Raw genomic sequence first — 16,570 nt, 5'->3', positions numbered from 1 at the left:
TTCATAAGAAAGAATAAGTTTCCGTGTATTTATTTGGGAGCTGGGTGGCCGGCCCCCCCAAAGAGCAAAGAGTAAAGAGAAAAAACAACAACAGAGTCTTAGGCAAATGTTTCTCACTACTTGTGGTAATGTAAACAAACCAAGAAACTATGTCTATGCAAATAAGATATGCACATTAATGATGTCTATTGTTGATTGGTGGAACACAGGTGATTTTCCCCAACTCCTTTTTGTTGGTGTATAGCTTCTAAAATGTCTAGTGAACCCCTTTATATTGTAAAACTAAAACCTTCAGTTTTAAAATTTATGACAGAAAAAAATGGGTATGTGTACATGTGTGCATTCGTGCATTCATGTGTGTGTGTGTGTACGTGTGTGCAGCAAAGGAAGATGTTGGGTGCCCCCTGTCACTTACCCTCTGCCTTATTCCCTTGAGACAGGTTCTCTCCCTGAAGCTCAAGCTCTGTTTTCAACCCAGCCCTACCCAACTCTAGCAATGGGGCCACACCGGGCTTTCTGATGTGGGTGCTGGGCTTCTGAACTCAGGCCTTCACGCTCGTGCAGCAAGTGTGCACTTTCACTCACTGGGTCGTCTCCCTGACTGTTTTTCCATTGTTTGTGGTGATGGCTTGCTTGGGTTTTTCTTTCTGGCAGTACTGGGGATCGAACCTAGGGCCTCATGTGTGCTACACCACTAAACCTAAACCAGGCACCCTCAACCCCTTTCCCGAGGAAAGAGAAGAAGCTAACGGTGCTTTGTGCAGGTTTGAAAAGGGATAATCACATTCATCAGCTGAATATTCCAACAAAACAAACTGACGGGGCATTCAGGCTTTCTTCCTGACAGAGCACAGGACTCATCGGGCAAGGGGATGGGTACCAGCTGCTGACCTTTCTTGGAGAAGAGGCTGATCCAGAGGGCTGGTAGATCTGGAATGCTGGGGGGTGGAAACTGGAGTTTTTGGTTGGAAATCGGCATCCCCTTGGTGACAAGGTGAGGGTTTTCTGGACTTCCTTGGATCTAAAGGTGGCGGTGGCTGGCTCCTTAAAACAATTCGCTCATCTGGTTCTCTGGTAACCTGAGTGACAACATGAATTATTCTTCACTTGTAGTTTTGGTTTTGATTTGCCTAATACAGAGCTAGGGGCAGGCTAGGACAAGGAGGAGAAATTGAGGTAAGATAACAGGGCATGTGGCCAGGGATCTCCCACAAATAAAAGAGTGGGCTGTGGTACAGATGCCTCAGGAATGTGGGCAAGGGGGACATGTCCAGAAGGCTCTGTGTTTGGCAGTATTAATAACACAGTAAACTCACACTTAGAACTTTGATTTCTGAGGACACTGACTTTTTTTGGTTCTGGGAAAGATCAGATTTTTAAACTAAGTGTGTCTGTCCTGTACATATGCAGTGCAGTATATACTTAATTTCCTTCACATACATCTCTGTTTGTAGCATACAAGTTGGAGCTTTCAGTGGGGCAAACTGGTCACGCTCGAGGTCATGATCACCACCTCACTGTTATAAAGGTATCTGATTAGAGACAGGCCACATGAGTGATAAAGGAATAATTGGCCTCTAGAAACCCTTCCTTGGTGACTGGCCACACAAATGAAAGAAGGGGAGCAAGGCAATGAACCCCAGAGGGAAGCAGACAGAGGGGCCTGAGCACCGCTCTGCACAAATCCCACCTAAGCTACGCCGCCCTAACATGAGCAGCACAGCCAGGAATATATTCTCCCCACCAACTGCACAGGGCTCGACACAGAAACTGGAAATAGATCATTTTACAGATGCTACTGCTAAAATTACCTTGATGTTTGGTGCAAGGCTGTCAAGAGAAGATGCTAGAAGGAAAAGGAACAGGCGTGTGAGGAACTCGTTGTTACCAGTTAGCCATAAAACTGCTGATACATTCATCCCATAGAAGAACCAAGGTGTTAGACAATAAATAACTAATAAAGGAACTAAAATGCTGCCTTGTAAAATCCAAGGTCACAACTGAGTCTCTCTTGGGGCACTGCAAGTCTATGGGAACTCTCTGTCTTCCTGGGGTCCACAGTCAGGTTGTGTTTTCAGTGACAGTGCAGCTGGGAAGGGGGTGAGGGGACAAACATGCCATGGAGCAGAAGTTCAAGACCCTTACAGCCTTAAAGAGAATACATGTTTGCCCAGATGCCCAGAGCCTCGAAGAAGACAAGGTGGATTTAATATAACGTTCCCGTGCTCTGACGCAGGAGCCCTGGTTGGTTTCTGGAGATCTAGTAACATAGGAGCTCTGGAGTATACTTGTCTAAGGTAAACATGAATGTGAAATCGAGCCATTGAATATATAAGAACACAGAGAAACATAATGCATCCAAACCACAAATCATTGTCATTACCCTGAATGTCTACCAGAGCTAAGCAGATCTCATACTAGTGAGTGGCAAGGATGACTAGAAAGCAGAGTAATAGCCTAACATGTCCAAGGCCCTAATTCCAAAGCAAAACAAAATATTGCAGTGCTAAAATTTAATTCCTAAAGTCATAAATATACATGGAGAACACTGAAATGCAAGTGGCTTTTTTCCCTCGAGTTTAATGACAAAATGTTCTCCGGACTCCTCATCCCCTTACACCCAGTGCAATAAGGAAGAAAGGAGATTTTTAAAGCCTGACACCTTCCCTATCTGGGCACACTCATCTGTGTGTGCATAGTCCTGGGAAACCCACCACTACCACCACCCTAAGCTGGACAAGGAATCATCAATGCTAAGTCCCTGGCAGCTCCAGCTACAAACCCCTCCCGAGGCCTAGGAACTCCTTGGGCACTCGTCTGCGGTGAGGTTGGAACTGCAGGGGCATCTGTTCTGCTTTTGACCCCTTGTTTCTCAAGGGGCAATCCATGGCCCAGCAGCACGAGGACCACCTGGAAGCTTGTGAGGAAAGGACCCAGGCCCCACCCCAGCGCTTTATCAAGACATGTAGCTCAAGAAGAGCCCCAGCTGGCTCAGAGGCCCACGGAGTCTTGAGGCATGGTTTTATTCTCCCATAGATCTGGAGGTGGCCTGAGCATGGGGATGGCCCAAAAGAACCAGGAATTACAGCTTGGTGTACGACTTGCACTCACACCGGAACCTCGGGAAATTTCTTCCTCACTCGCCTGGATCAAGAAACAGCAAAAGAGCTGGAGAGATGGCTCAGAGGTTAAGAGCACTGGCTGCTCTTCCAGAGGTCCTGAGTTCAATTCCCAGCACCCACATGGTGACTCACAGCCATCAATAGTGAGATCTGGTGCCCTCTTCTGACACACAGGCACACCGTATACAAAATAAATAAATAAATTTAAGAAACGGCAAAGACACAAGCATGGTGTATGAGCGCCATCAGCGGCAAGCCAGCATCAAGCTCCACTGCCTTCCCAGGAAAGGACATTTGCTGTTGCCTGCTTTCACTGTGACGGGGAAGGTGACACTGCTTTGATGCGCTGCGCCAGTGATTTTTCTACTGCAGTGCTTAAATTAAATGTCAGAGGTGATGAAGCACTTTCTCCTCCCAACCCCACACTCTGTCCCGGGCGGCTATTATCCATCACTCCATCTGGCCTGAGTTATCACGAAACAGTCTGCAGCCCTTTAAAAGAACAAACCATTAAACCGAACACAGAGAACTCCACTGTTTGGACATCACAAGTCTAGTCCCACCGTGAGGTAACAGAAGGGACCATCACCAGCCCTGTCTAGACTTAGAACTCCAGGCAAGCTGCCATGACCTTTACCAGGGACGGTCTCACACATTTCAGTCCTGAGGCAAAACCCTCCCAGTATGCCCCAACACCAACACTGTCAATTAGTAACATACAGTCCAGGAACCTCAAAGGGGGTGAGGGGTCCCTTCAGAACCTTTCACGAAACATCCAAATTAAAGCCTGCATTCATAATCACACGATTTATTCCTCTCGTTCTCATTCTCCCACATGGTAACAAAAGTCACCACAGCACATCATAACGTTATTATTCTGACTTTACCAATGGCATATTACACTTTACAATTACTCGCTTTCAATTTCTAGCATGCTAAATGAGGCTAGCCATCAACCACGTCAATCAAAGCCCTTTAAAGTCCTCAATATCATTTGCAAATGGAGCCTGATAATCGACAGCCCCGAAGAAGATGGCTGCATTAGCCTAACTGCTTCAGAGAGCTGGCTCCCTCCTCACAACGTGGAATCTGGTCAGCCAGGGTCAGGACACTTTCAGTCTCTTGCTCCTTTGCCCTCAGAAAAACGGCACAACAAACAACGTATTTGTTAACTGTCAGCGATGCCTTTGCAAGGAGTTCACACCAGGAGAAGCTGCTCTCTGCTTTGCCAGCCTAGCCACGGGCTGTAGCCACATGTGGTCAGTCACACCATCCAGTTCAGTCCCCTTCAAGTACTGAGGGAAACTGGAAGATAAACTGCTTCTTAGTTGCCTCTGCCCCATGGGAATGCCTCGGCTGGTGAGACCTTGAGAATCAGGTCCACAGTTCGCAACGTAACCTGTAGTTCCTCGGAGTGAAGGATGCTAAGTGGGATGCATTCATTAAGGGAATATTAGTAACGAGAAACTCAAGTACCTTTTCTCATTGGAAAAGCAAAGTCCAAAAACTTAGATTTTCTTCTGGACTTCTGTAAACGTGTCAAACTGTTTTCACCAAAGGGGTTACCACTGTCCACCTGAGAGTGAAAGAAACATGTTAGACTCTACCTACAGTAGCTTGGATTACCTTTTCATTGCCCATAATGCCTCCTACCCCTCCCCCCCATTCAGAGAGAAGCTTGGAAAATAACCTAAATCACAGTCTCCAAATATGGTACATTATGCCCCACGAAGAAACCATCCACCATTTCCACTGAGGCTAGATAGGAGGGTGTATGTTAAATGTGAGCATAGAGAACTGAAGATAGATAAAAAGACGGCACCAAGCTTCTGCCTCCTGAGTGCTGGGACTGAAGGTGTGAGATGCCACATGTGGCTCAGAATCCTTTAGACTGCACCGAGTATGCCAAGCCCAAGAGATTGACCATTCAGATTCCCTTCCAATCTACCATCTAGATTCTTTTAAAACACAACAGAGTCCAGCAGTGGTGGCACACACCTTTAATCCCGGCAGCACTCCAGAGGCAGGCAGATTGAGGTTCAAGGCCAACCTGGTCTACAGAACAAAATAGTCAGGGCTACACAGAATCGTCTCAAAAAACCAAAAAACAAAGCCACAAAAACTCACAATAGCAGTAACCACTCTCTTCCTTAAAATGACAGACCATATTGCCTAAGACAAATGGGTCAACATGATCTACAGAAGCAGGTCAAAAGGCTTGAAAAAGAGATTCTTCTACAGCATAAGTTTTGAAATAGACTTTGGAATTTTTATTTATTTTTTTTTTCAGTAAAGCAGGCTATAATGTTAGTTGGATGTCAAGAAATAGACTGACTGTGTTTCCTAATTGACAACTTTTTAATGTGTCTGAGTGTTTTGTTTGCATGTATGTCCATGTACTACATGTGTGCTGGTGCCCACAGAGGCCAGAAGAGGGCATCAGATTCCCTGGAACTGGAGTTACAAACAAGAATTGCTGTGTGGATGCTGGGAATTGAACCTGGTCCTCTGGAAGAACAGCCAATGCTCGAGCTGCTGAGCCACCTCTTCAGACACAAGTTCTCTGAATGTTAATGCTTCCATCAAGGATGTCTCACATATGATCAGAAAATCTGGCTAATCAAGTACGTAAGACAACATATAAAAGAGCTTAGCATATAGTAAAAACTGTAATAATTTGTTAAACAATAGAAATGTACATTTTAACTCCCTAAGAAAGCTAAACATTTTTTAAAAAAGATTAATTACTCCACAGTGACAGGGACTGCATTTTATAAGCATATGTATGGAACAGAATCAGTCACACTGTCCAAAAGATACAAGCTATCAACACTTCTACAGAACCACATTCAATGGCAGCTTGCTACATTTTTGCCAGGCATCTTTACCAAGACCAACAAAAAGAAAACAGCCATTTAGCATTTCTGTGTCTATGAATAGTTCTTATTTGTAGATTAGCTAGTCGGTCTTTCCTAGGCAGAAAGCTCAATTCTACCTACAAACAAACTACACACAACCATCTCAACAGCACCTTGACTGAGATTTACGCCACCTCACACCTCACATCAAATGAACGATCATAATTTCTCATGACCTTAAGTGAAAATATCAACAATTTATCCATCACTAACACTCTGAAGAAAGTCCCTAACTGGAATGTGTGGTAGAGCTCACAAAAAGTATGAAATAACAGAAAATGTTAATTTGAGTGTGTGTGTGTGTGTATAAATGTATATATATATATATGTATATATATATATATTATAATTACAGCTTCATGGTAAACATAAAGGCTATGAATACAAAAACTGAAGAAATTAATCAAATTAATGATTTGTGGCTGGTGTGTGTGTGTGTAACTCAGTAGCTCAGATTTTCCTGGAACATGCTATGTAGCCCAGGCTAGCCTCCAACTCATGGTAATCCTCCTGCTTTAGCCTCCCAAGTGCTGGGATTGCAAGGGCACATCACCACACCTGACTTCAGATATTCTTTTTATTGCACTGATGAGCCGATGTATAAACTTATCTTGAATGTCTCTATCTTATAATACAGTAATTAAAAACATTTTCAAGACAGCTACGAGGACTACAGTGACTAACCGTGCCCATTGCTTCTGGTGACTGAGATTCAGATGGCTCTTTGAGTGAGTCCCATCATTGCTTTTTCCCCACTGACATCCTGTCCCCACTCAGCATTTGGCTACTGAGCACCAATCTCATTGAGAAAGTGAAAACTGTTTCTATAAAGGGATGGAGTTTCAGCTTTGAATTGATGCACCTTATCAGCCAGCCTTTGACTGACATCTTCAATTCCTGGCAGCTCACAGACTCCGCTGAGTAATGGTGAGTTATCGTCTACAGACGTCACACTCTATTAATAATGTTCAAAAATTAAAAATGGGGTGATTGGCATCTACTGAGTAAATCCCCTCTGAGATGCCTTTATAGACATTTCCTAACAGTGACAGCGGAAAATAAACATCACTTAATGACAGTTATTACTCATGTGGATTCCCTCTCTAGTTACTACTGCCCACTTGTTTGCACAGCTCAACACTTCTTTTCCCACTCGCGTCTGCATCCCCACCGCAGCAAGTTACCCTGAAAAATCACTTGAAGCTCACATGTCTAACCACAAACGGAGGCTTTCTTTCTCCAGGGAGCCTGAAGCTTTTCCCAAGGTTCAGCTGAGTCGGCTGGTGCAGGTAGAGACGTCTGGGGGGAGATGGGGAGGTTACCCGGGACTGTGTGCCTTTGGGAAATCGGTCAGGACTTTTCTCCTTGGGCTTTGTTTTTCTGTTATTTGTGGGAGCTCTTTGCCCACGTGATTTCGATAAAAGCCTTTGTGATTTACACTTCTCTTCCTGAAAGTGGAAAACAAACAAACAGAAATTTGCTGTTTCGTTTTGTTAGGCCTTGAACATGCTTGGAAGGCACTCTGCCCATGAGCTACACCTCCAGCCAAAAATATTCTTTTGATTGGAAAAAATAAAAGATGATAATTCAGTCAAGGATATAATATAATTAATTGAACACTTAAAAACTAAGATAGAAGACTGCCTCGGATTTATAGAACAAACCTTAGAGAAAGGCATTTATTTACTTAATCTACCACTTAGTTGAACATAATTAGTATGTATAACTTACTAAAACCACATATTTCAAGTAATAACAGTGGGGTTTATTTGTATTAGGGCAAAGTTTGAGAACAGCAGATAGGCACAGGCATACTCCAAGCACAGGCAGATTATTGACACGGAGAAGCATGAATGACATATATGGGTGGTTCCAACCACTTCACTTCAAAGGATTTATTAAAAGTAATCAAGCATTGCTATGTGTGCAGCAATGACAGCATTTCTAAAAGTTTCGGGGGGGGGGGGGTGTTGCTTTTTCGAGTCAGGGTTTGACCAGGTAGCCTAGGCTGCCATTCTGCAGTAGTAAGCTCCCACCTCAGCATCCCAAGGGTTACCATTACAGATATGTGTCACCCCAACCAGCTTAAAGTGGCTTTACAAATTAAAAACTAGCTGTCTCAGAGAATAAACAATCACCTTAGCTGAAATCCCATCTCAGCTCTCTGACACTGTAGCAGGGACTCTGGGAGGCTGCTGTTTGCTCCTCCAGCTGTTCTGTTTGGTGACGGGTCTGGGGTGGGGGTGGGGCAGGGGGCTAATGGTCCATGTTCTGTTTGACGCCATCACTTAACCGTTCACTTGAACACCACCACTCTGAATACATGGCAAACATACTCCAGCAGGACAGGCTGGACAAATGGTCTGAACATAGAAATCAAACCTAGCAAAAACTGCGCAGGTTACTGTCTGTTCAGTTCCCTTTAAAGTCGGCAAACGGAGTTCAGGCTAGCAGTCTTTAAATTGGGGTAGGGGAATATTGTCATTTCTGTCGTTGCCCTCTTAACGATACTTACGAAAAATCTGTTTTTATGCGGGAACACACATTCTCGGATGGCTGTCCTTGTAGAAAACTCTAGTTTGGGAGCAATGCCCTAAAAAATAAGGCGGCATAAAGAGAATCAAATAAAATGACTGGAAACAAGCCTTTGCCCATCTCATCTTCGCCAGAAATCCACTAAGAACCCAAATGTCCTTCTGCACTCAGCATAATCAGAATACATTTTTAAAAATACACAAAAGAAGACCTGGACACGTATATGATGTGTATGCTCTAGTAAGCCATGGCCTAAGTCAACTTGGAATATACACTCATACTCCTAACACAACCCTGTGAAGCGGGTCCTAATAAAATTGTCATTTGGACATGAATGAGCTCAGACACTTTCAGTAGCCTGCCAAGCTGGCAGCCGCAGAGCTAGTAATTGGACCTAGGCATCTGGGTTCCAGTGTGCACGCTGTTAGCCACTCTGTCTGAACCAGGAACATGAACATGAGATTAGTGAGGAGGAACAGAAAGAGGGTCTCCTTCCCTATCTACTTGCCTTGGGAAACTTGGCTTTCATCTATCAAACAGTTACATTCATCAGGCCTATTCTCAAACTGTTCTAGTAACTACTATTTGGGTGTGATGTTTTATCATCTAAATGACTGTTGAGGTATAAAGTGAAGTAAAAACACAATGTATGCGAATACAAAAGAAAAATCAATCTAATTGTTAGTGAACTGATAAGACACAGTAAGCAGGTGAATGGTTTGCCTGACCTATACAGGCCATTCATTCTCATTTTCTACAATAGTAATAAAGACCAAGAAGAGTGAACTGAAATAAATCCAAGAGAATTGGCATTGTGTTTATGGCTAAGAGTATAAACCCTGAAGCACAAGAATTCTGTTCTCTGACCCTAAGCACATTTCTGCTTTACAACCTGTCCCCCTCCAGATGATGGGGAGGAACAGCAGTCCCTCCCCAGGACGGACAGAACAAGACAGTCCATGCTGTGAGCTCCACACACACCATGTACATCAGCTGCTCCTGGAGCTCTGGCAAGTGGCTCGATTTTGATTTGTGAAATATTTCAGAGGAATTGAACCACTCTATCTTTCTGTCTATTCATCAAATTGTTCGTAGAGTCTGATAAACTCAGTTACAAGAACTGATACTGATGCGTGAAGGTATTTCAATGCATTTTAAAGCTTTTTTCCTCATAATCATCTCCATTTATGAATTGATACAAATGCACCTTCATACAGGTTAGTCTTTCTATACATGCCCAGAACATTCAACATGTGAGTGACACTTGAGGAAAAATAAGTGGTTCTCCTCATTTTGATTTTGAAGATGACTCTTATTTAACTGGGGATTTGAGGAAAGCAAAGTGAATATGAGAGTTTCTTCAGGCTGGTTCCCGTGAACTTTTCTTCCCTTTTAGATTCTGAAGGGCAACATGCCAATAACTTCAAGTAATGAAGGTGAGCACCTCACAGGTACCATGGACTTAACTGATACATGAAGGTGATGGTGTCAAAAGAAAAAAGTGGTTTTAGGAATATTTGCCAGACCCTGAAAGATAACAAGGAGGAGGGCTTAAAGGTATTCAGAATTCTGAGGAGGACAACTTTTGATGAATGTTTGTGTTTGGCCAATCAGTCATCAGAAGCATTGAAGGAACAATTACACCCTCTGAAGAGAACTCTCAGCAGGGTGGGGACAGTAACACGTCACTACATGATTAACAGCAATTCACAGGGCAGAGACAGAAAGCTTAAGTATCAATTATGCTTTTTAGAATTCACAAAAGTGTGGCCCTTAAAGAGGAGGTCATCCAAAAGACATAAAAATCCACTAAAAACAGTGCTTGTTTCAAAGACAGAAATCATAGACCGTAATATCAGAATGAATGTCTTGAATTTGGGTTCATATAAATGCCTCCAAACAGGTTATCAGTTGCCTATCTGCTGCACCATGCATGGGTCCTCAGTAACGTCGGCCTCTATCGGTTCCCCTCTGCTAAAGGGGAACTGCTCAATATCAGTCTTGGCTAATTTGTACGTTGCTAGAAAGGGAATAACTAAAAATGTAGAAGGTTGAAGGTATAAAACAAATGTGAGATAATATTATTGCTGTCATTACTCTATTTAGTGAAAACAGCTGTGACCAAACAGATCTTTCTGTTATTCTGCAAGAAGAAGTTGAAAGAGGAACCTTTTAGGACATCATGTGACAGCTTAATATGGCAATGATACAGCTTAGTTAGAAAATGAAACTTTCGCGGGGTGGTGGTGGCGCACGCCTTTAATCCCAGCACTCGGGAGGCAGAGCCAGGCAGATCTCTGTGAGTTCGAGGACAGCCTGGGCTACCAAGTGAGTTCCAGGAAAGGCGCAAAGCTACACAGAGAAACCCTGTCTCGAAAAACCAAAAAAAAAAAAAAAAAAAAAGTGAAACTTTCAGCTTGTAGATCAACAGTGGAAATGAGTATAGTTCGGTATCATGAGCTGGGCATCTGACCCTGGATGAAAACAGAACTGAGGTAACTAAGCAAGACAAAGCTACCTGCCCAAGATCAACCCTGTCAGGAATAAAATGCTCATGCCCCAAGAATTTCTCTCCCTGGAGAAGCCGAAGTGGGTAAGGTCACTCACTGGAAAACCTATTGCTGTCTTCATGAGCACCTCTCTATGCATGCCAAGGTGTGAGGATGTCAGCTTGGGCTCGGGGAATAGAAAGTCACGTGTGTTTTCTTCATAGTAGGCCAGCTCTTCCCATACTAGAAGGAAAGGAGAAAAGGCATAAGCAAATGTGTTCTACACTCCTCAAGTTTAACAAAGGAGATGCTCAGATGGTGTGCTGGGTAGCTTTATGTCAACTTGATACAACTTATAGTCATCTGAGAGGAGGGAGCATCAACTGAGAAAATGCCTCCTTGAGATTGTGCTATAGGCAAGCCTGTGGGGCATTTTTAAATTAGTGATTGATGTAGGAAGGCCTACCCCATTGCGGGAGGTACCACTCCTGGGCCAGTGGTCCTGGGTTCTGTAAGAAAGCAGGCTGAGAAAGGCAACAAGCATCACTCCTCCATGGCCTCTGTATCAGCTTCTGTCTCCAGGTTCCTGTCCTGTCCTGTCCTTCAGGTACTTCTCTTTATGATGAATAATGATGTGGAAGTGTGAGCCAAATAAACCCTTTCTTCTGCAAGCTGCTTTGGTCATGGTGTTCCATCACAGCCACAGTAACCCTAACTTAGACCAATGGTGTCAGGCAGGGCACTTAAGTCAAACTAGACGTTTTGAACCTAGTATTTGTTACTCAAAAATAAATTCTATTACTTTTTATCTTGTGAATAATTTACCTCATGCATAGTCTTCTTGGAAAAAAATGGAAGGTTACTACACAAAATTGAACAAAATAAAGTGAATCTATCCATCTGTCCATCCATCCATCCATCCATCCATCCATCCATCCATCCATCCATCCACCTATCCATCCACCTATCCATCCTTTCCTTCACCAAATATTTACCAAAGACAAATTTTGAGCTAGACCTTAAAGGCAGACATGAATGAGGTAGACACAATCCCACTCACACAAAACTTATACTTTGAGTGGGCTCTGTATGTTTGGGTACAGGGTTGACAATGGCCCAGAGAGCAACCAGGCTTGAGGTCCTTGACAAGAATAATATCAACCCAGGGATGCTTAAGATATGTGTTAAGATTATTTATGAGAAGGAGCCAGCAATGTTACAGTATCCTGTGGAGTTCAAGACATCTCCACAAATTTTCTCTACCATGCATGACTTTCTAATGTCCTACTAGACATTTCTTTAGGATAAAAATAATTTAATAATTATCTGAGCCTAGAACCTAAAACTATGTTACAAAGAACTTTTTGTAAGATTTTACAATACATTGACTTTTCTAGAAGTATGGGTATTGCATAAATAAAAGAACAATTTTGCTTTTTTGTTGTCTGGATTTCTACTGAGAACTATTCGGCATTTTGAAAACCATATCACATCTACATACATTGTTATTCCCAGCATTTACATTCTAAAATGCATCCTGTTTCATTATAAGGCACTTTCCTTTTTTCTCCCTCACACTGAAGCTGGATTATTATACCGATTTCTGCAGTGACCTGTCCAGGTTGGTTATGGTAACTATAAATCGTATTTCATTGTTGTGGTAGGTTGAATGTAATTGGCCCCCATAATCCCATAATCCCATAATCTCATAGGGAGTGGCACTATTAGGAAGTGTGGCTTTGTCGGAGTATGGCCTTGTTAGAGGAAGTGTGTCACTGTGAAGGTGGGCTTTGAGGTTTCTTATGCTCAGGATACCGCTCAGTGTGTCAGTTCATTTCCTGTTGCCTGCAAGATGTAGCAGTCTCAGCTCCAGCACCACCTCTGCCTGCACATCCTCATGATCCCTGCCATGAGGATAACTGACTGAACCTCTGAAACTGTAAATGAGCCCTCTCAATTAAATGTTCTCTTTATAAGAGTTGTCATGGTCATGGTGTCTCCTCACAGCAATAGTAAACCCTAACTAAGACAATTGTGATAAAGGGTATATTAAAGAGAATGCTCGTTACCAAAAACGATCTCAGGTGTAACAGAACAGTCATTCATTGAGCTGATGGACAGGAAAGCTGCCATCCAAGCCAGCCTTGTAAGCACAGCAGGTGCTCCATCATCAGTTTGAACTGAGAGTGGCCCCTACCCAGAACACCAGCAGAAGTCACTACAGCTAATAAAATAGATAGCTTTTCTGCTTGGTGGCTGTTTGGTTTCTTGTGAGGAGAATTTTAATGAGGGTAAATTTTAGGTTTAGTAGCTATAGAAGACAATAAATGACCTTCCATCAAATGATAGGGTAAATTAGTTTCTTCTTCATACTTTTTGCATTCAATATGAAAGTAAGGATCAACATACAGAGTACGGTATTCTCTATTTTGGTTCTATGTCATTTCTCTCCACTACTGCCTTAGCAGACAAGCTTCCACCACAGTGGACTGGCTGAGGCATCTTCCCTTCTCTACAAAGCACTTCTACAGCTTGAGCTGTGCTCCTCACATGGTTGAGATCCTGTTCTTTCAAGGTTCACTATGAAATCAACTTAAAATCTTCCATTAGCTTTGCGCATCAGAATAAAACCCATGTACCACCCAGCGGGGTGGTGCACAGCTTTAATCCCAACACTCCCAAGGCAGAGACAGGTAGATCTCTGTGAGTTCAAGACAGCCTGATCTACATAGCAAATTCCAGGACTACCAGCGTTACACCAAGGCCTGCTCTCAAAACACTAGTAAGATACAACCTGTTACCTTAATTGGCCTCCAAGGTTTTATGTAAATCAGGCCTCTAATCACTGCTGCTACTTCATTAATGACCCTTTTAGTAATGTCCTTTTGTCCCTGGGGCCATTCTTGCCATACCATAGACACATCAAAGTCACTTCTAGAGCTGTTTGGGTTTCTTTCTTTGTTTAGTTGGTTGCTTTTCTTGAGACAGGACCTTATGTAGTCCAGACAGGCCTTGAATTGGCTATACAACCAAAGATAGCCTTGAACTCCTCTACCTCCCAAGTGTTAGGATTACAGGCATGCGTCTCACACCCATCTCTCTGTTCTCTGCATTCCCCTTAACAGTTCTTCCCCAAGTTCTCGAATGGCTGGCTCCCTCTTATCAAATGATAGCTTTGATTTAAATGTCCTAGATACTGCTCCCAAACCTGTGGAGGAATGCCTGGCACATAATGGAGACGCTGTAAACAATTCTTATCTCTACTCATGAAGAAATATAAATTAAAATGAGATAACTTAAGTTCCTACTTTTTTTTTATTTTGCAATACAATTCAGTTCTACATATCAGCCACGGATTCCCTTGTTCTCCCCGCTCCTGCCCAAGTTCCTATTTCTGTCAGTCACTCAACAAAACAATTACCTGTTTTGAAATTCAGTTTCCACAACTGTTAAAACAAGTTACAAAGACCAAATGTTCTCTATTCATTCTTCAATGATTTCTTTACATTCACCCATTCAAAAAACAGTCATTGAGAACTTACTGCACGCCAAGAGTGCTAGATTGGCCTGTGGGTAAGCCTGTGTGCATTTTCTTGATTGATGATTGAAGTGAGAGGGCCCAGGTCACTGTAGACAGTGTCCTGGGCTGATGGTGCTGGGTGCTATAAGAAAGCAAGTTGAGTAAGCCATGAGGAGTAAGCCATGAGGAGTAAGCCAGTAAATAGGACTCTTTCAAGGCCTCTGCATCAGTTCCTGCTTCCAGGTTCCTGCCTTGAGTTCCTATCCTGACTTCCCTGCATGATGAACAGTTACCTGGAAGTATAAAATAAAATAAACCATTTCCTCCAAAAATCGTTTTTGGCATGGTATTATCATAGCAACAGAAACCCGAACTAGGACATAGCCCCTTGGTCTACTGTGTAAAAACTGGCAAAAAAGAGTGTAAGTCATCATCTACCATCATCACAGTTGCTCCATCAACCGTTCTAACAATGGCCCCACACTTTCTAGTCTATATTAACATCGTTGCATTCCTACATAAACATACATCCAAGACACATGCATATCACACTGCACACTAGGCTTTTCTTTTGTTCCCTTTCCTTTTGTTCCCTTATACATTTTTGGATCATTCTTGTCACTACATCCAAAAATTATAGCTATTAAATTATCATTCATATATTTGCCAAGAATTTAAATAAATAAAAACAAGAAGCCAGAGAAGTATAGACAAACTAATTCACTGTCTCTGGAATACCAAGAACAGACTTATGATGGTTAGCACTAATTACCAATTTTCAGAATTCAGAATTACCTAGAAAATAGGCCTCTGGGCATTTATGTGAAAAATTATTTTGATTTCCTTAATTGAGGTGGAAAGATCCATCCACTATGAATGGCTCCATTCCCTAGATGGGATGTCATGAATAAGTCACCCCATCTTAGTCAAAGTTTCATTGCTGTGAAGAGACACCATGACCACAGCAACTCTTACAAAAGAAAGCATTGGGGCTTGCTTACATTTAGAGGCTTAGACCATTATGGCGAGAAGCATGAGGTCGTGTAGGTAGACATAGTATTGGAGAGGTAGCGAAGAGATCTACACCTCAGCAGGCAGCAGGAAGAGAGAGGGGCACTAGGCCTGGCTTGAGCATTTGAAACCTCAGAGCTCACCTTCAGTGACACACTTCCTCGACCACACCTACCCCAACAAGGCCACAGCTCCTACTAGTGCCCCTCCCTATGGGCCCATGGGGGCCATTTTCATACAAATCACCACATACCCTTTGCTTCCTGACTGGCAGATGCAATGTAACCAGCTGCCACAAGCTCCTGCTGCTTTGACTTTCCCACCATAATAGACTGCATCCTCAAATTATGAGCCTCCAGACAATCCCTTCCTTCCTTAGGTTGCTTTTGTCAGGATATTTTTATCACAGAAACAAAAAAAAGAAAGAACATTGGTACCAGAAGTGGGGTTGTTATATCATAAACCTGATTATGTGGTTCTTGAGTATTTGAAACTAGTTTGCAGGATGAATATAGAAGGGTTTGGAACTCTGGGCTATAAACATAGCCTAATGGACCATTATAAATGTGAAGCTATAAATGTGACGACTAAGTTCCAATGCAAATCCCAAGATACTGGAGAGGCCATGGATGTATAACACCTACCAACGGACACTGTGGGCATGGAGTGGAATCAAACTAACAGAGAAGTTTTATGTGCTATAGGCTGCATATCTGGAGGGATGGGGTTACCCAAGCCCGTTGGAGCAAAACGCATTTTATCATGTGCCCAGATGCTGGAACATGGAGCTGCAGGGTTTGAAGTTTTCTCTGCTGGATTTTGGTCTAACTTTGATCATTTCTTCCCATACTCTGATGCTTCCACTTCTGAAATGGGAATGTTTATTTTGTGTCATTCTATGTTGGAAGTGTACAACTTGTTTTTTATTTTATAGGGACTTATCGTTAAGAGATTGCCTTGAGTCTCAGACATAGA

General features: G+C 42.8%; 1 protein-coding gene across 10 annotated transcripts in view; it reads right to left on the bottom strand.

Moving 5' to 3' along the window:
* Nucleotides 1–16,570, bottom strand: part of Spata6l (spermatogenesis associated 6 like) — a 51,618-nt gene that overhangs the window by 19,601 nt on the left and 15,447 nt on the right. For 9 of the 10 annotated variants that reach the window (XR_009378568.1, XM_059259271.1, XM_059259260.1 and 6 more), the window contains 6 exons: nt 11,183–11,307; nt 8,556–8,633; nt 7,249–7,488; nt 4,599–4,698; nt 1,812–1,846; nt 892–1,079 (listed from right to left, as the gene is read on the bottom strand). Coding sequence is in view for 9 of the 10 variants with exons in the window: in XM_059259271.1 (XP_059115254.1) it covers nt 892–1,079; nt 1,812–1,846; nt 4,599–4,698; nt 7,249–7,488; nt 8,556–8,633; nt 11,183–11,307 (766 nt within the window). In the remaining variant the exon portion in view is untranslated. The remainder of the gene's footprint in view (nt 1–891; nt 1,080–1,811; nt 1,847–4,598; nt 4,699–7,248; nt 7,489–8,555; nt 8,634–11,182; nt 11,308–16,570) is intronic. The other variant, XM_059259314.1, reaches the window with a different exon arrangement.

Source organism: Peromyscus eremicus, chromosome 1 (genome assembly GCF_949786415.1).
Source record: "Peromyscus eremicus chromosome 1, PerEre_H2_v1, whole genome shotgun sequence".
Classification (NCBI taxonomy): domain Eukaryota; kingdom Metazoa; phylum Chordata; class Mammalia; order Rodentia; family Cricetidae; genus Peromyscus; species Peromyscus eremicus.
The sequence above is the reverse complement of the archived record's forward strand: the minus strand, read 5'-3'. Positions and strand labels throughout refer to the sequence as shown.